Raw genomic sequence first — 15,835 nt, forward strand, 5'->3', positions numbered from 1 at the left:
CCCACCTCTTTCCTAAAGGTCCTAACTCCTGCTCTGCCTCTTCCTTCAAGGCCTTCCCCCGCTTGCCTCTTCCCCTCCCCCCATCGCTCACTGCTCCACCCCCCTCAACTCCAGCATGAGCAGCCCCAAGGAACTTGCAAACCCCAGCTTGGGGTGGGGACAGGGATGAGGGTTTTGGGGTGCAGGAGGGGGTTTGGGGCTGGGGGGGTGGAGCCAAGGGGTTCAGAGTAGGGGAGGGGGCTCCAGGCTGAGGCAGGGGGTTGGGGTGTGGGAAGGGGTATGGGCTCTGGGTGGGGGGAGCAGGTTCTGGGGTGGGGCCAGAAATAAGGGGTTCATGGTGTGGGCGGGGGCTCCAGGCTGGGGCAGGGGGTTAGAGTGTGGGGGGAGGGCACTCCATCTGGGTGCGCGAGCTCTGGTGTCAAGCCAGGGATGAGGGATTTGGGGTGTAGGAGGGGACTCCAGGCTGGGGCTCAGGGGTTTGGAGTGCAGGAGGGGCTCTGGGCTGGGGCAGGGGGGTTGCGGGCTCTGGCTGGGGACATGGGATCTAGGGTGGGACCAGGGATGAGCGGTCTGGGGTGCAGGAGTGTCCTCCAGGTTGGGACTGAGGGGTTCAGAGGGCAGGAGGGGGATCAGGAATGGGGTGTGGGCTCTAGGGTGAGGCTCGACATGAGGGGTTTGAGATGCAGGAGGGTGCTCCAGGCAGGAACCAAGGGGTGTGGAAGGGGGTCAGGGGTGCAGGCTCCCAACAGCACTTATCTCAAGCCAGTCCCGGAAGCAGCAGCAGCAGCATGTCCCCCCTTCAGCTCCTACACAGAGCCACAGCCAGGCGGCTCTGCATGCTACCCCCTCTGGAGGGCATATACAGCTACTAGCATGCATTTTTCTTCTCTTCCCCCCCTCCACTTCCTTCCGTTGCCTATTTGTGGGCTCTGGCTAATGGCTTAATTAGCCTTTCTGCCCTGTCCCACCCAGAAATTAGGCACAGCTCTGCTTAGTTAGCTCCAATCTGCCTTGCCTGAACTGCTGTCACCCATACCTATATATTTTGTACCCTGATTACCATGTGTCATTGATTATCCTTGTTCCACCATGTGTCTGTGATTCCTATTATGTCACTATCTTCATTTACTACTGTAGGGTGACCAGATGTCCCGATTTTATAGGGACAGTCCCGATTTTTGGGTCTTTTTCTTATATAGGTTTCTATTACCCCCCCCACACACACACACACCACCTGTCCCGATTTTTCACACTTGCTGTCTGGTCACCCTATACTACTGTGACATACCCAGAGTACAATCCGGACTGATGAGTAGCTGTGTCACAACTACCCTGTAACTTTGGGTGTCTTACAAAACCTTGCTGAAGGAGTTCCTACCTGGGCTCTTCACAAATAGCCTTCCAGAATGCAAGCCACACCCTGATTGTCTGTGTGCAACTGCAGCCTGCCAGCCACACTTGGATTACACTCTGGCTCTCACCAGCCTTGGCTATAGTATAGGATGACCCCAACACTCCCCCACTCCTAGATTGTCCCCCAGCCCTCTCCTGGACAATGAAAGCTTATATAAAGTCCATCATTTTATTAATAAAATGATATGCACACATTTTGTTACCCCAAATGAAGTTTCCCAAACACTTCAATTCAAACACATTGTGACATTGTATGGAATATGTGGAACACTTTATAATAGTGTTAATACCAAGATTATAAAATTGCAAGGAATCTGACCAGATATGCCATGTAAGGTATCTGTGAAAATGTTATGATTTGCCAAGTATAATGATCTTGTTCATACGTTTGTATCACCTTTGTATTGTGAGTTATAGATATGTAGGGTATATCTTTATTTCAAAACTTGTGCAGTGTTTCTGGGCAGCACCCCAAGACAGATTGGCAACAGCACTGCCCATCAAGGGTCATTTGATGGCCCATCAAGGGTCATCAGCTACACAATTGACCCACTGATACCTTTGAGTCAGCAGGACATGTAGGGACATACCTGTGAACAGTGAACTCTAAAGCTTTTCCATGCCATGTGCTGTGAAGCTTGTGTTTGGGAGAAAGGAAGTACCAGCCAGATGGTAAAAGAATATAAAAGGCAGCTGCATCTTCCCAATTTGGTCTTCATTCCTGCTTCCTACCTCTGGAGTAACTTTTCTACAAACAAAGGACTGAATGACCCATCCAAGCTGTGGATGTGTTCCAGAGGGACTTTCAAGCAAGCAAACTCACCAATACTGCTAAGAACCTCGTATGTGGACTTTGAAGTCTCTGTCTGTATTTGATTGCTTTACCATTTAACAACTTTTTTCTTGTACTTTCTTTCTTAATAAATCTTTAATTTTAGGTGCTAAAGGATTGTCTGGCAGCATGGTATTTTTGGGTGAGATCCAAACCAGTATTGGCCTGGTAATGTGGCTGGCCCTTTGGGGTCAGAAGAACATTTTGTATAGTGAGCAGAGTTTTTAAATAACATCTCACTGTGCTGGAACTACATGCTAATTGGGAGCCAGAGAACTGGAATGCAATAAAGAAGGCTGTGTGATTCCTTTTTTAGCTTCTTGATAACCAGTGTGGGGGATCAGGAGCATAGTTTCTGACTGGTTGGTGAGTCTAACTTTAGTGTTAACCACCAGTTTTGGGAGAATCTTTGCTCTCCTTTTTGCAGCCTGCCCTGACCTTAGTATTTCCAGTGAGGGCTACCCTAGGCACTCCAACTCACGCACACTGGATTAGATAAAACTATAAAAAGAAGTTTATTAATTACAAAGAGAGATTTTAAGTGAATAAAAGTAATGAGGCATAAAACTCAGAAATGGTTACAAGAAAAATAAAGATAAAATGCAAATGGCGCCTAACTTAAGAAACTATGTTAAATTCAAAGCACAAGATTTTCTCACCACATGATCTCGTCTTACTCGCCAAACTTCTTAGGCCAGAACCCCTTCTTCTGTTGGCTACTTCCTTTGTCCCTTCTTGTACAGTGAATTGATGCACAGAGAGAGAGGAGAATGGGTGCCTTGCGGTGTCTTCCCCTTCTTTTTATAGTTCTGTACCCCCCTTTGAGAAGCATTTCCAACTGGGAGCAAGGCAACAGGCAATCTGTGTGGAAGGGAACTCCATGCTGTTTCTTTGCTAAGATATAGATTTTTTTGCCCCTGCCCCCTTTCCTGTGGAAGAGTGGCCACTTAGCAAGTAATGGCCCATCAGCCTTGATTTCACCTGGCTGAGGCATTAGCTTAGGGAGACCAGATAGCAAGTGTGGAAAATCAGGACGGGGTGGCAGGTAATAGGTGCCTTATAAGAAAAAGCCCCAAATATTGGGACTGTCCCTATAAAATGGGGACATCTGGTCACCCTACATTAGCTTGCCTTTTGTCTCTGAGGAATTGGTTTGGCCACTCCCCAGATTTCTCTCGAAAATATACTTTTAGTCATGATCTCAGCTTATGTTTATAACTTCACTTATAATACTGCTACATGCATTTTGCCATGATAATATTGATCAGCAAACTATGAGGTTTTTAAATGACATCTCACAATGCATATTTTTTACAAAGATTATTATAGTAGTGTGTAGGGTGTGGACATCTGTCATAAATACCAGGCACTCAAGTTCACCCATCTTAGTATTTAGACTTCTTGCATTTGTATACAAGCGCTTATAAATTTGTCAGTATTTAGTTTTTTGCCTTCATGATATGTAATTGAATGGGACTGTTTCTCTTCAGCTCCTGCCTATACTTTATCAACTTATATCCTCTCCTCTTTAATAGGATATAGAGAATCCCTGTTAATAGATTTTTCCCTAAGGGAGGTGTATGTCCAAACCATGTGCTCCTCTGCATCTGTAGGTTTTCACCAGCCCTTAGTTTAAAAACTCCTCTATGACCTTTTTAATTTGACATGCCAGCAATCTGGTTCCATTTTGGTTTAGGTAGAGCCCATCCTTCCTGTATAGGCTCCTCCTTTCCCAAAACCCCCTACCCCATTGTCTCACCCATACATTGAGACTCCGCAGTTCTGCCTATCTGCCTGGCCCTGTGCATGGAACTGGAAGCATTTCAAAGAATGCTACCGTGGAGATCCTGGACTAAATTTGACCACCAGGACCTTTCTCTTCCCTTTCCCATGTCATTGGTATCTACATGTACCATGACCACCAACACCTCCCTACAGGGCCGGCTCTAACTTTTTTGCTGCCCCAAGCATCAAAAAATAGCGCCGCCCTGCCGACCCCCCCCCCGCTGAGTGCCGCACCGCCGGACCCCCCCGCCGAGCGCCACGCCCCGCGCTACCCCCCCCGCCCCCGCCAAGCGCCGCGCCACTGGAACCCGCCACCCCCCGCCGAGCCCCGCGCCGCCGGAACCCCCTCTTGAGCGCCGCGCCCCGCAGCGCACCCCCGCTGAGCGCCGCACCGCCGGAGTTCGCCCCCCCCTGCCGAGCGCCGTGCCACCGGAACCCGTCCCTGAGCGCCGTGCCCTGCGCCGCCCCCCCCGCCGAGCGCCGAGCCACCGGAGCGCCCCCCCCCCCCCCCGCGCGGAATGCCGCGCTGCCCCCTGCCACCCCAAGATTGGCCACCCCTTACTAGGTGCCGCCCCAAGCATGTGCTTGGTTGCCTTGTGCCTGGAGCCGGCCCTGCCTCCCTAGCACTGCACATAAGCCTATCTAGACATCTTGAGAGATCTGCAACCTTCGCACCTGGCAGACGGTTTACCATATGGTTCTCCCAGTCATCACAAACCTATCTATCTATATTTCTAATAATCAAACTCCCCATTACTATTATCTGTCTCTTCCTGATAACTGGGGTCCCTTCTCCTGGAGGGATATCCTTAGTGCAAGAGGATACCATGACATCATCTGGAAGGAGGGTACCAACTATGGGATCATTTCCCTCCGTTCCAGTTTGATGTTCTGCTTCCCCTAGACTTTCCTCCTCCTCAACAGTACAAAGGCTGTCAGACTGGGGATGGAACCACTCGACTGTGTCCTGAAAGTCTGGTGTATGTACCTTTCTCTCTCCCTTAGCACCTTCACTTTAGCCACTCTGGTCTCAAGAGCCCATACTTGCTCTCTGAGAGCCATGAGCTGCTTGCAGTGAATGCACAAACATGCTACCTGACCACAAGGCCGGTAATCATATGTGCTACATTCAGTGCAGTAAACTGGATAGCCCCCACTCTGCTGTTGGATTTCTGCCTGCATTATTTTTACTCTTGCAGCTTGTTTGTTTGTTTGTTTTTTGTTTTGTTTTTGGTGTGGGGTGTGTTTGGCCTAAGTTTAGAGAATGTTAGGTATTTCTGGGTCTCTCGCTCCCCCTCTAAACTGCCTTGCAAAACTCTCATTTGCTGTTTCTGTTCTCTAACTCATGGGGTCACTTTGGAGCTGGCTTTTTAAACTCCTGGTCTGCCTGAGTATCCCTACCCCCTGGTTAAGGGCTCCTAAAGGGATAGGGATCAAAGCCTCATTTAAGGAGCTCTCGGCCTTCCTTGCAAGCCACTGGGCTCAGCACACAGCCCCCGAAGACCACCCTATAAACTTCAGTCAAGCAGGCACATGGAAAGCAGCAATCACACAACAAACAGACAACAAACTCATTGTGGCTTAGTTCAGACCTGATTGGGCAGGTGGGGAGAGAGGGTGTGCAGTCTTATTGACATCCATAGGATGGAAAAGGTCAGTTCTGGTGAACTGGTGGGAGTCTTATGCTGTTGTCCAAAGTGCCTAGCCCAGGGTCTACAGTTTTCTGAGTTGGGAAAATTTTATTCAGTGTGAATAAAGCTTTCAGTGCAAACCATTTTGCAATTTTAATGTCTCCCTAGTGTCCAGATTTCTTCCCCCATGCTCTCTGGGCTTCTCTGCACAAAATGTGCCTTTCACCAGGGCGCAAAACATTTTCATCAAAACAATACCTGTCAGTCTTTAGTAAAGACTATTTTCATGTAAGGTTTCTATCCCCGGTTGTTTTAGTTACAGAACTAGTCACAAAATGTTGCAAGATATATTTATTTAATGGAGGAAAGTGTTTTTCCCCTCCTCTTGCTAAATATGTTTAAACTGTTTTTGCTAAAATAGATAGTGACCAAGCTTGAAAAATCTCAGACCAATCACTGAAAGTTTTGAAAAGTGGTAAGTGACTGACAACAGAGATGTAGAATGGAAATGCATGTGCATCCTAAACTTAGGGTGTAGAGATATGGTTATGAAAGATTGTGATTGGAGACGTACCCTCAAAAGGACTGTGTTGTGAGTGTGGGAATTTGGAGATATGCCCTGGAGGCAGGGAACACTGTATGGCTGTGTACAGCTGTTCACCAGAGAAATGCTCCAGTTTGTTTTATTGAAGTTTTATTCCTTTCTCATTCACTGGTTTAGTTATTTAGTGAAATCCAAGATCGTAACAGAGGGGATTCTGCTACTTCTGCTATCACAAATTATTCTTGACTTATTTTTGTCCAACAGAGCAAAATTCTGAATATTTAATATAATTTATAACTTCCAATTTTATTTGGGGTATGTCCAAATATTAGGCAAAGTACAGCATCATTCTGTAGTGAAATTAAGCAGAAGACAGTGCTGAAGCAGTTCCTGGCTATTGTATGTCTGTATCCTGTAGTTGTCTCAGTTCTTAATTGATATTGAATTGTTTTCTCTGCTCAACAGAACATAATTTTCCACAAGTGATCAACCTCACACCAGCATGTTTGATACCTTGGAATTTTGCTGCTTTCTGTTTGTTGGGTATTACTGGGAGCAAGAACTAAGGTTCAGAGCAGGTTTTTTTCAGTTTGTGACACAGAAAATTAAGACGCAACCACTGAATAGTTAACTCAAGAAGCTAAACCTTTGAATGCATATTAAATAAATACTGTCATAGCTAATATTTTTTCTAATAAAATGAAATCTAATACAGCTTGATTGCTGTAGAGAAGCAGTTGCTTAACTCTTAGAATTAAAGTGAATCCACAAAATTCAGTATAACATTAGAGACATTTTCAGTTTCATTAAGCTATCCCACGTTTATACAGCAAAACATTTCTCAGGGAGCATGTTCTGTGTAAACAAGATTGTGAAAATGACTTTGCACCCGCTAGTCATGAAATATGTCATGTTTGTAGTGTACTTAATCTCCAGAGAATTTGGTACCTTAGGGCAAATAAGAATTTTAAAGTCACCATTGGGGGAGGGGCGGGGGAAACCTATAATATTCTGCTTAATTCCTTCACTGGATAAAATTGCTATGCTTTGCGTAATTAAGTAATTGACTGACTAATACATTCTAACTAGTTTTCACAAAACCAAATTTATTTTTGTCAAGGCCTTTTTGATGTGCATTTCTTGTTTCATTTTATTCCTTTCTTCTTTATGGAAAAGCCTTGACTTGATATCTATACGACTAGTATACTATTGCATTTGGAATTCTCCCAGACACTATGATAGATGGGGCTATTGTGCTAATTAGATCATTTCCCATCCCTTCATTTTCCAAAGCATATATTTTGGAGTATGACATATGCCTCCTCCATTATTTTATTATGCAAAAACTATACTGGTATAAGGCCTGCAACCACAAGAAGAGGATTTATTCAGTTGAATATTCCCATTGAAGTTAATGAGACTATTTTACTGAATAAGGGTTTGCAAGAGCAGGACATAAAATGGATAGACAGTCAACCTCCCATTCTGGTGACCCAGAAGCCAATCCAAAACACTTTACTCAGAGAATCTCCATCCTTAGAGGTTGCTAAGGCCCAGCTTGACAGAGCCCTGGCTGGGATGATTTCGTTGGTGCTGGTCTTGCTTTGAGCAGGGGGTTGGACTAGATGACCTCCTGAGGTCTCTTCCAACCCTAATCTTCTATGATTCTATGAGAAGAAGTATGAATCTTTCAGAAATACTGATGTTATTTTAGAGCTTGTCAAGATTACATTTGAACTGGATCAGAGCTAACACATTGTTTGCTTTTAATGTTAAGTACTATGACTTTGAGCCTGGAAAGGCATCTGCATTAGTCTATGATTGGGTTCCGCATGTTTGAATACCTATGCAGCATGTGAGCCGAGAACAGCACACTCTTCTTTCCTCTTTTGCATTCTACAGTACAGTAACAGTTACATTGTTATGAAACATAAGAGATGCAATTTGTATATTGTTTATTACTAATGTTTTGTAGGAAAAAGCATTTGTCTTTAGCATATACTATATAAAGGATGGCAACATTATTTGCAAATCTTATCTTGACAGAATGTTAATTAATTTCAGGTAGCTCGTATAAGCAACTTTCAATTTGAAATCAAAATCTATGCGTTCTCTGCTTAATACAACATTATTTAACACAGTCTGATTTAAACTAACCTCTGAGATTACATGCAGATTCATAAAAATAAGTCCAATCATTCTAGTTCTTTCACTCAGGATGATACAAAATTTTCATTCTCAGGTTGGTGTTTTGTACCTATTTGCTCCTTCTGTGTCTCAAGCATTTAACTTTACAATTTTTAAAATTATTTTATTTCGATCTCAAGAGTGCATAACTCAACAGACTTGAAAATGCAAAATGCTTGTATTTAAAATATGCTAATAATTTTTCTAATTGCCGATGTTTACATTAGGTCTATCTCTGAATAACTTTATTTGGTTGAAACTATTGCAGGGTTTTGCTATCTAAGTACTAATTATTCAGTGAAAAATAATTATGTTACAGCTCTGAAAACCTATGTATGCATTTGGTAAAAATAAATGACTACATAACATTAAATATTCACATTTCTTATCTGTAGTTTTTAAAATAGCAGAGTGAAAAGTTTATCAACATCATTATTTTCATCGTACATATTGGGTATTGGGATACCATATGAGAAAGGTGCTTTTATTAAATATATAAACACAGAATTATCATCTAAGATACATTGACAGTATCTAAAACACCTTGACTCAGCATATATATTTGGTTTTAAGGCCAGCAAATCCAGGTTACAATCTGGTCCTGTAATAGTGCTGTCTAGAACCTGAATGTCTTAACACAATTGGGTAAGATATGTAGCAAGACTTTCAGTTTAGGTGAGTTAAGTACACTACCATTAGTATGTTTCCCTTTTGGTAATCTAATTAGAATTGCTATCTTTGGCTATAAGAGTCTTATTTTGAGTGTTAGTTGTGATAGTGAGCAGGGCTCATTAATCAATCAAAACCACATGCTACTAATAATATGGTGTGTTTGTGTCTGACTATAACTCCATTGTAGAATACTACGTTTGGTCTCTTCTGTTCATGAGACTAATTTCAAAGTCTATTAATGTGGATAACTGTAGCTGTTTTTTATATATGGACTCAGGTAGTATGCATATTTAATCTAAACATGTGTAATACAAAAGGAAAAGTAGAATAGGATCAGTTTTATTTGGTGCAGGTATTTTTACATTCTGAACATGAGCTGCTACATTACAACAAAATACTATGATATTCGTTTTTCATTTGATATCTAGTGTATCCTGACCATTCGAATTCCCATCTAAAAATATAGAAGGATATTTTTAATATTCATGTAATGCTTTGAAAACTGAAGTCTAAATATTTTTAAAACATACTAAATATTTTTATTTACTTTTTTTAACTGTGACGGTTTTAAATAATTCATAAAACAAGGAAACTCAATTATGGAACTCCATCCTCAGTACACTTAAGGCATGTCTATACTACAAACTTAAGTCAACCTGCTCATGTCCACACTACCCTCCTTCTGTCGGTGTTGTGTGTCCTCACCAGGAGCGCTTCCACCGACTTAAGAGGGGCAGTGTGGGGGGCTGAAAGCCCAGGCTCTCAACTCTGTGCACAGCTCCCCACTGGAAGCCTTGCTCCCCACACCCTTGCTCTCAGCTCCCCACTCCCTGTCGGGAACACAGCAGCCCCCAAGACTCTCGTCTCTCTGTTCCCTGCTGAGAGCCTGGCTGGGAGTGGCTTTCTTGTCAATTTCACTGCTCCAACATGGAGCGGTGAAATTGACAAGAATGACAGCCAACAGATGCTGTAAGTTACCTGCAGTGTCTATGGGGACACTGCATAGCCCTAACTGCACCAACATAATCTCTATACCTCTCATGGAAGTTGAGTTATTATGTCGGTGTAGTAGGGCACTTACATCAGTAAACTGCCTTATGTCGATCTAACTCTGTAGTGTAGACCAGGCCTTAGTTGTACCTGTGTATTAACCTATATATGATACATCGTTTTCAGTGCATAGCTCTCCAAAGTGTCTGCAATAGGTACAAATAGAAATGCGGCATTAAGAAGAGTTTCCTCCTAATCTATAAGGCCAAAATATTCAAACATGAACACTTAAAATTAGGCAATTAATACATATTTTTATAATCTAAATAAGTGGCCTGGTTTTCAGAGAGATGGAATGTTCACAGTTCCCAAGTTCAAATTGACTTCATTATTAGTTAAAAGTGTGCATGACCTCTGAAAATCAGGCCACTTATTTAGGTCTGTAAATATGGATTTAGGTGCCTAACTTTAGCCATCTGAGTTAAAAATGTTCTCTCTCTTGATGTAGTGGTTACACGGTTTGAGGTTTTACAGTTTTTAGACACTAAGTTACACCCATTTAGGAAAGGTAGGTTCTCTTTCACTTCTCTTTGAAGTATGATTTATTTTATATATTTCAAGCTGCAACTAACTGTGAAGCTTGATGGGGTCTTTTTTTAAACTATAGACTAGAAAGCCTAGACAACAGCTGCTATTCCCTAAATGGTTCCTGGCTGTGAAGAGGTCTCTGTTAAATCATACTCTTATCGATCAGCGAAGATGTGGACTTTATTATTGTTAGCTGTGTTTGTGGAAGGAATCAGACACGGCACTTGCTTTGTGACTGTAGTTAAATCCTCAGCATCTTAATGCAGTATTTTAATGTTAATGTAAGAAGGAAGGCAGTAGATGGAGAATAAAATTAGAAATGTTAAAATGTTTGGATTTTACTGTTGCCAAATTGGTTTATCTGGAACCAATCAAAATGTAATGGTCATCTATGAAAATTCCTGACTATTTCTCACTGTAAATGGGTTGACTTATTGGAGTCTGTATCAGATAAATCTATATTTATGCACTTAAATAAGCAGATTTTGGATGTGTAAGTCCACAACCTTGTTGTAAATCTTTTACCTTGCACAATATTGAAGATATTTCTGGCCATTATGGTAAACCATAATCCTTGGCTCCATGTGTCCATGCAATTAGATTCCGTATGTGAAATTAGCTGCTGAGGCATGTGTGACACTACACCCCATATTCTTCATAGAAATATGCTTATGATATGAATATGGCATAACTAAAACGTATGTTATGCAAGATGGATCATGTGAGAGATCATTGGAAAGATTATGATTTGCTGAATGTGATAATCTTAAGTGTATGCATGTATAATTTCTGCATCTGAAGTTAGGAATATTAACTATGTATCAATTACAAAAGTGTCTGCACCTGGGGAACACCTGCCAGACTAAATGCAATCAGTCTGGCTGGCTAGTTAATGAACCATTAGAGAGAACAATGGGATTTTTGAAATGTTAATCTCCTGAGATTAAGTTTCTTCCTGAGAAACTTCCTGGGATGCTGCTTTGACACTGTAGGGTCATGTGATCATGTCACCTGGTACTGGACCCCATCTTGGCCTCCTAGTATTTTTCCACTAATGGTGGTGGGGATCAAACTTGGAAACAAAGGATTCCCGCCATATGTAAATACTATTTAAGGCAGGGAAGTGAGTTAATCAGGGCTCCTTCTTCATTGAATCCCCACCCGGGATGACGGTGGGGAACATCTAAGAAACAAGGACTGGGGGCGCGGGGAGTGGTGAAGAGCTGAGCCCGGGCTGAAAAAGGTGTCTGGCCTGTGAAAGGAATGCCTAAAACAACATTTAGGGTGAGAAATTACTACTTGTAACCAGTTTCTTTAATGTATTAAACGTAATTTGCGAGTTTGCTTTATTTGCTCAGGAATCTGCTTTGATCTGTTTGCTATTCCTTATAATCACTTAAAATCTATCCTTTGTAGTTAATAAACTTGTTTTGTTTTCTTTAAACCAGTTTGTGCAATTCATAACTGGGGGGCAAAAAGCTGTGAATATTTTCCTCCACATTGAGGGAGGGGGCGATTTTCATGAACTTACACGGTACAGATTTCTGTGCAGCACAAGACAAGACAATTTTAGGTTTACACTCTGGAGGGGGTGTGCACTTGAGTGCTTGGCAATTCCTGAGCTGAGTCTTCCCACGCAGAGCTGATTTCAGTGTCTGTGTCTTTCTGCAGCTGGGTGTGTCCCTACCTGTGTGTGTGCTGGAGGAGGCTTGAGGGCCTGGCTCAGCAGGATAGGCTGAGGGATTCCAGGCTTGTGGCTCAGTGATACCCCAGTGTATCAAATGGCACCCCGGGGGATGAGGGGAGGGGGAGAAATCCATCACAGCATGGTAGGCCAAATTTACGCCAGGAACAAATTTTATATCTAATTTATAAATGCCTTATTTTTTAAACAAACCTAAAGTTGGATAACTTAATATCTGCAACACAGGGTGATGATTTTAATAAAATTAGACTGGCTTTGGACTTGCAGGCCAGAAATTGTGTACACTGTAGGCTAAGCATTAGCTCTCTTGGCAAGAAAATTAAATTAAATCACATTACACTTAATTACACTAAGCTGCAATATTTTAGGATAAAACCTCTTCATTGGATTAGACATTCACCTTTTCTGAAAATGTCATAACCTTCTTGCTGGCCACCACACTGATGCTTGCTTGCCGTTTAATTATATGTTGCATCAATTATTTGAATTATCATCATATTCTGACTTAAATGCATTTTATATAGATTTGTGTATTGCTCCGGTGTGGTCCTGAAGTTACTGAAAACTTAGTACTTAGTAGCTCTGACAATCAGGATATTTATTTAGGTGCCTAAATATGGACTTAAGTTTAACTTCATGCAACCAAGTTTGAAAATGTCTGCCTCAGTGTTTCATGTTAGAAAGATGTAAAAAATTAAATTAAAAGTGTACAGTTACATGTATAGTCATAAGCCACCTGCAAAATGATGATGTATAGCAGCAAACAGTTAACAAAGTTTGTTTAGCATGTATATTTCCATCAGAATATTTGTGGAGATTGTTGTGCTGTGTATGCGTGTAGATGCACACCTATGGTAAAGTTTCAAGAAAAGGCAGACTGTGTGTCTCTATACATCATTCAAAATGTTCACTCTTTGAAGGATTCACTCACTTTGTTAGATTTATTGCTTTTGCCTTTTGAAGGATGGGAATAGGAACCATTGTACATTGAAAATTGCAGTAAGCTAACAGAAAAAGAATACTACCTTTACTACTGTACATGTTTAGGACCAAATCTGTGGCAAAATTACAGTAATTGCTTTGAAAATAGGAAGTATTAGAACTTTGTTTTATATATATTATGTATATTTCTGCCTTGTTCCATGGAACATATTACTGTGGATTAAGAACCATCTATTTATACTTTTTAAGCTATTTTGGCTTTAAAGACTAATGTGTGTTGATACAACATTGGACAAAGTCATCTTTGCCTAAGTGCCATAGGGGTTTGGGGGGGTCCCTAATATACTCAATGGAATTTCTTTATCTCACTCCCAAGTGCCATGGTCACCTCTGATCAGGATGCATAGTGAATCCGCAGGAGGTAGGTCAGGGAAAAAAGTCTTGGCAGGTGAGCTATGAACTCAAGCATCTTCCACAGTGGGGGACCATTATTAGGAAGTCAGTTTTTGCCTGGATCAGTCCCAAGGAATGTAGGTAACTACACTACAGATACAGCATTTGTGAGAAAATGAAATGTATATCACAACTTATGCTATTTTTTCAAAAAATACAAGGAAATGTATATGTGTCTACATTATACTGATTTAGGAAGAGTGTAGAGTTCTCATTGATGTGGACAATTCTTTTCTTTTTATTAAAATCTTATAGGTATTCCAGCAGAGACTGCTTTGAAGGATGACTTCACTGAACAACCAACAAATATAGATGTCACAAACAGAGATGAAGATGTCTGGGTTTTGGGTTGCAGGTTGGGACAATCTGTGCCATTTGCAGATTATAATGAGCGAGAAAGAGTCGACAGAAATATATTGCACCTGAGGCTGGACCTGAATGTAAGTAGTTCTCTGAAAGACAGGGTAGATGCATACTGGGTTTTGACCAACAGGCACTTATTGAGCGCATTAGTTTTCTATTACAAATAGGTTCCAAATTATCTAAAGCAAGCTTTGTATTTTAGGCTGGAGTATAGACTTCCAGTTAGCTGCAAGTCCATTGAGTTTTCAGGAAGTGCAAATTCTGTAGTTACATCCAAGGGAGGAGGGGAAGACAGGGAGATAGCATGTGCATATGCTAGGTTGAAATATATAACAAAATTATGGTAATTTTTTGTTAAACCTTTTCTAGCAACTATTCATTACTGATTCAGTACGTGGTAATGCCTGAAACAAAACAATGTGTAACAGTGACATCTATTGGCAGAGATACTAGAATTGACTTAGAATAATTCAGACTACTGTATCACTGAACTTGAGCTCATCTGGTATTTTATCTTTGAGCTGTATTTAATTGTAGCTTCTTGTCCATGTCACCCTTACCTTATTTGTTAAAATAACTATTTTGACTGTTGATGTGCTATTGTGATAGTGCATACGTAAATTACGTCTCACTAGCATTTTTGGAATATTCTTTAGATAATTTCTTGTAATGAAAAACAACTGGGATGGAATGGATTGGTTTTGGTCCTTGTCTGCTTCTACTGCTGCAAATGGATGCTGCAACAAGTCAATCCATGGTTCAAAAATTGCATATGCATATAAAGCCTTCATATACAGTAGGGGATGTTTCAAATTAAAATTAATTGACCACAATAATTTGAATTAATATGGGAGATCTGACATTAATAAAGTAGTTTGTTTCCGTCTTTCCTTAATCTTGCATGGTCTTTTTTGTTAAAAAACAAACAAATTTCTCTCTTTAGAGAGCTAGTTAGCCACTCTATAAAGGTTTGATTTCCCTCTGTTGCTGTCAAGGAAAAAATAAGTGTTCGTTTAACTACTTCCAAAAGACTCTCAATCTAAGTGCTTATCCCCTAAAGTGTGGTGATGGTCACCATAGTGAACATGTCAAAACAGCACCTTTTTTACACAACAGATCCAGTCCCTGTGTGCAGTGCAAGTCTTACATGCTTAAGTTACTGAATAAATATGTTTTTTTTATTCTGTTAGTCCTCATCAGGCAAAATAGCTATGGAAAAGTGAGATGGATTCTGCTCTGTCTTGAGCATCAAAAGCAAAATGGATTAATCTTAATTCAAATGCAAAATCTTTATTTGTTTTGATGAATGAGAAGATCTCATCTTTACCTTCAGATCACAGTTTGAGTCTGCAGGGTTTTCAAAATGATTAAACATGGAACTCCACCCTGCCATTTATTCAGTATCATATGTCAGAGTAAAAAGACACTTAAAACAAGGTGCCAACTTAATATATATATATATATATATATATATATATATATATATATATATATATATATGTATATAAAGAGAGAGATGTATCTCCTAGAACTTGAAGGGACCCTGAAAAGTCATTGAGTCCAGCCCCCTGCCTTCACAAGCAGGACCGCGTACTGATTTTGCCCCAGATCCCTAAGTGGCCCCTCAAGGATTGAATTCACAACCCTGGGTTTAGTAGGCCAATGCTCAAACCACTGACCTATCCCTCCCCTTGTACATTACTGGTAAGAAATACTTCTCAGTGCATTAC

General features: G+C 41.2%; 1 protein-coding gene across 4 annotated transcripts in view; it reads left to right on the forward strand.

Annotated features, from left to right (window-relative positions):
- FMN1 (formin 1) overlaps window positions 1-15,835 on the forward strand; it is a 393,438-nt gene that overhangs the window by 99,722 nt on the left and 277,881 nt on the right. For all 4 annotated transcript variants that reach the window (XM_065595382.1, XM_005309777.5, XM_008174656.4 and 1 more), the window contains one exon: window positions 13,998-14,182. In XM_065595382.1, coding sequence (XP_065451454.1) covers window positions 13,998-14,182 — 185 coding nt within the window. The remainder of the gene's footprint in view (window positions 1-13,997; window positions 14,183-15,835) is intronic.

Source organism: Chrysemys picta, chromosome 4 (genome assembly GCF_011386835.1).
Source record: "Chrysemys picta bellii isolate R12L10 chromosome 4, ASM1138683v2, whole genome shotgun sequence".
Taxonomy (NCBI): domain Eukaryota; kingdom Metazoa; phylum Chordata; order Testudines; family Emydidae; genus Chrysemys; species Chrysemys picta.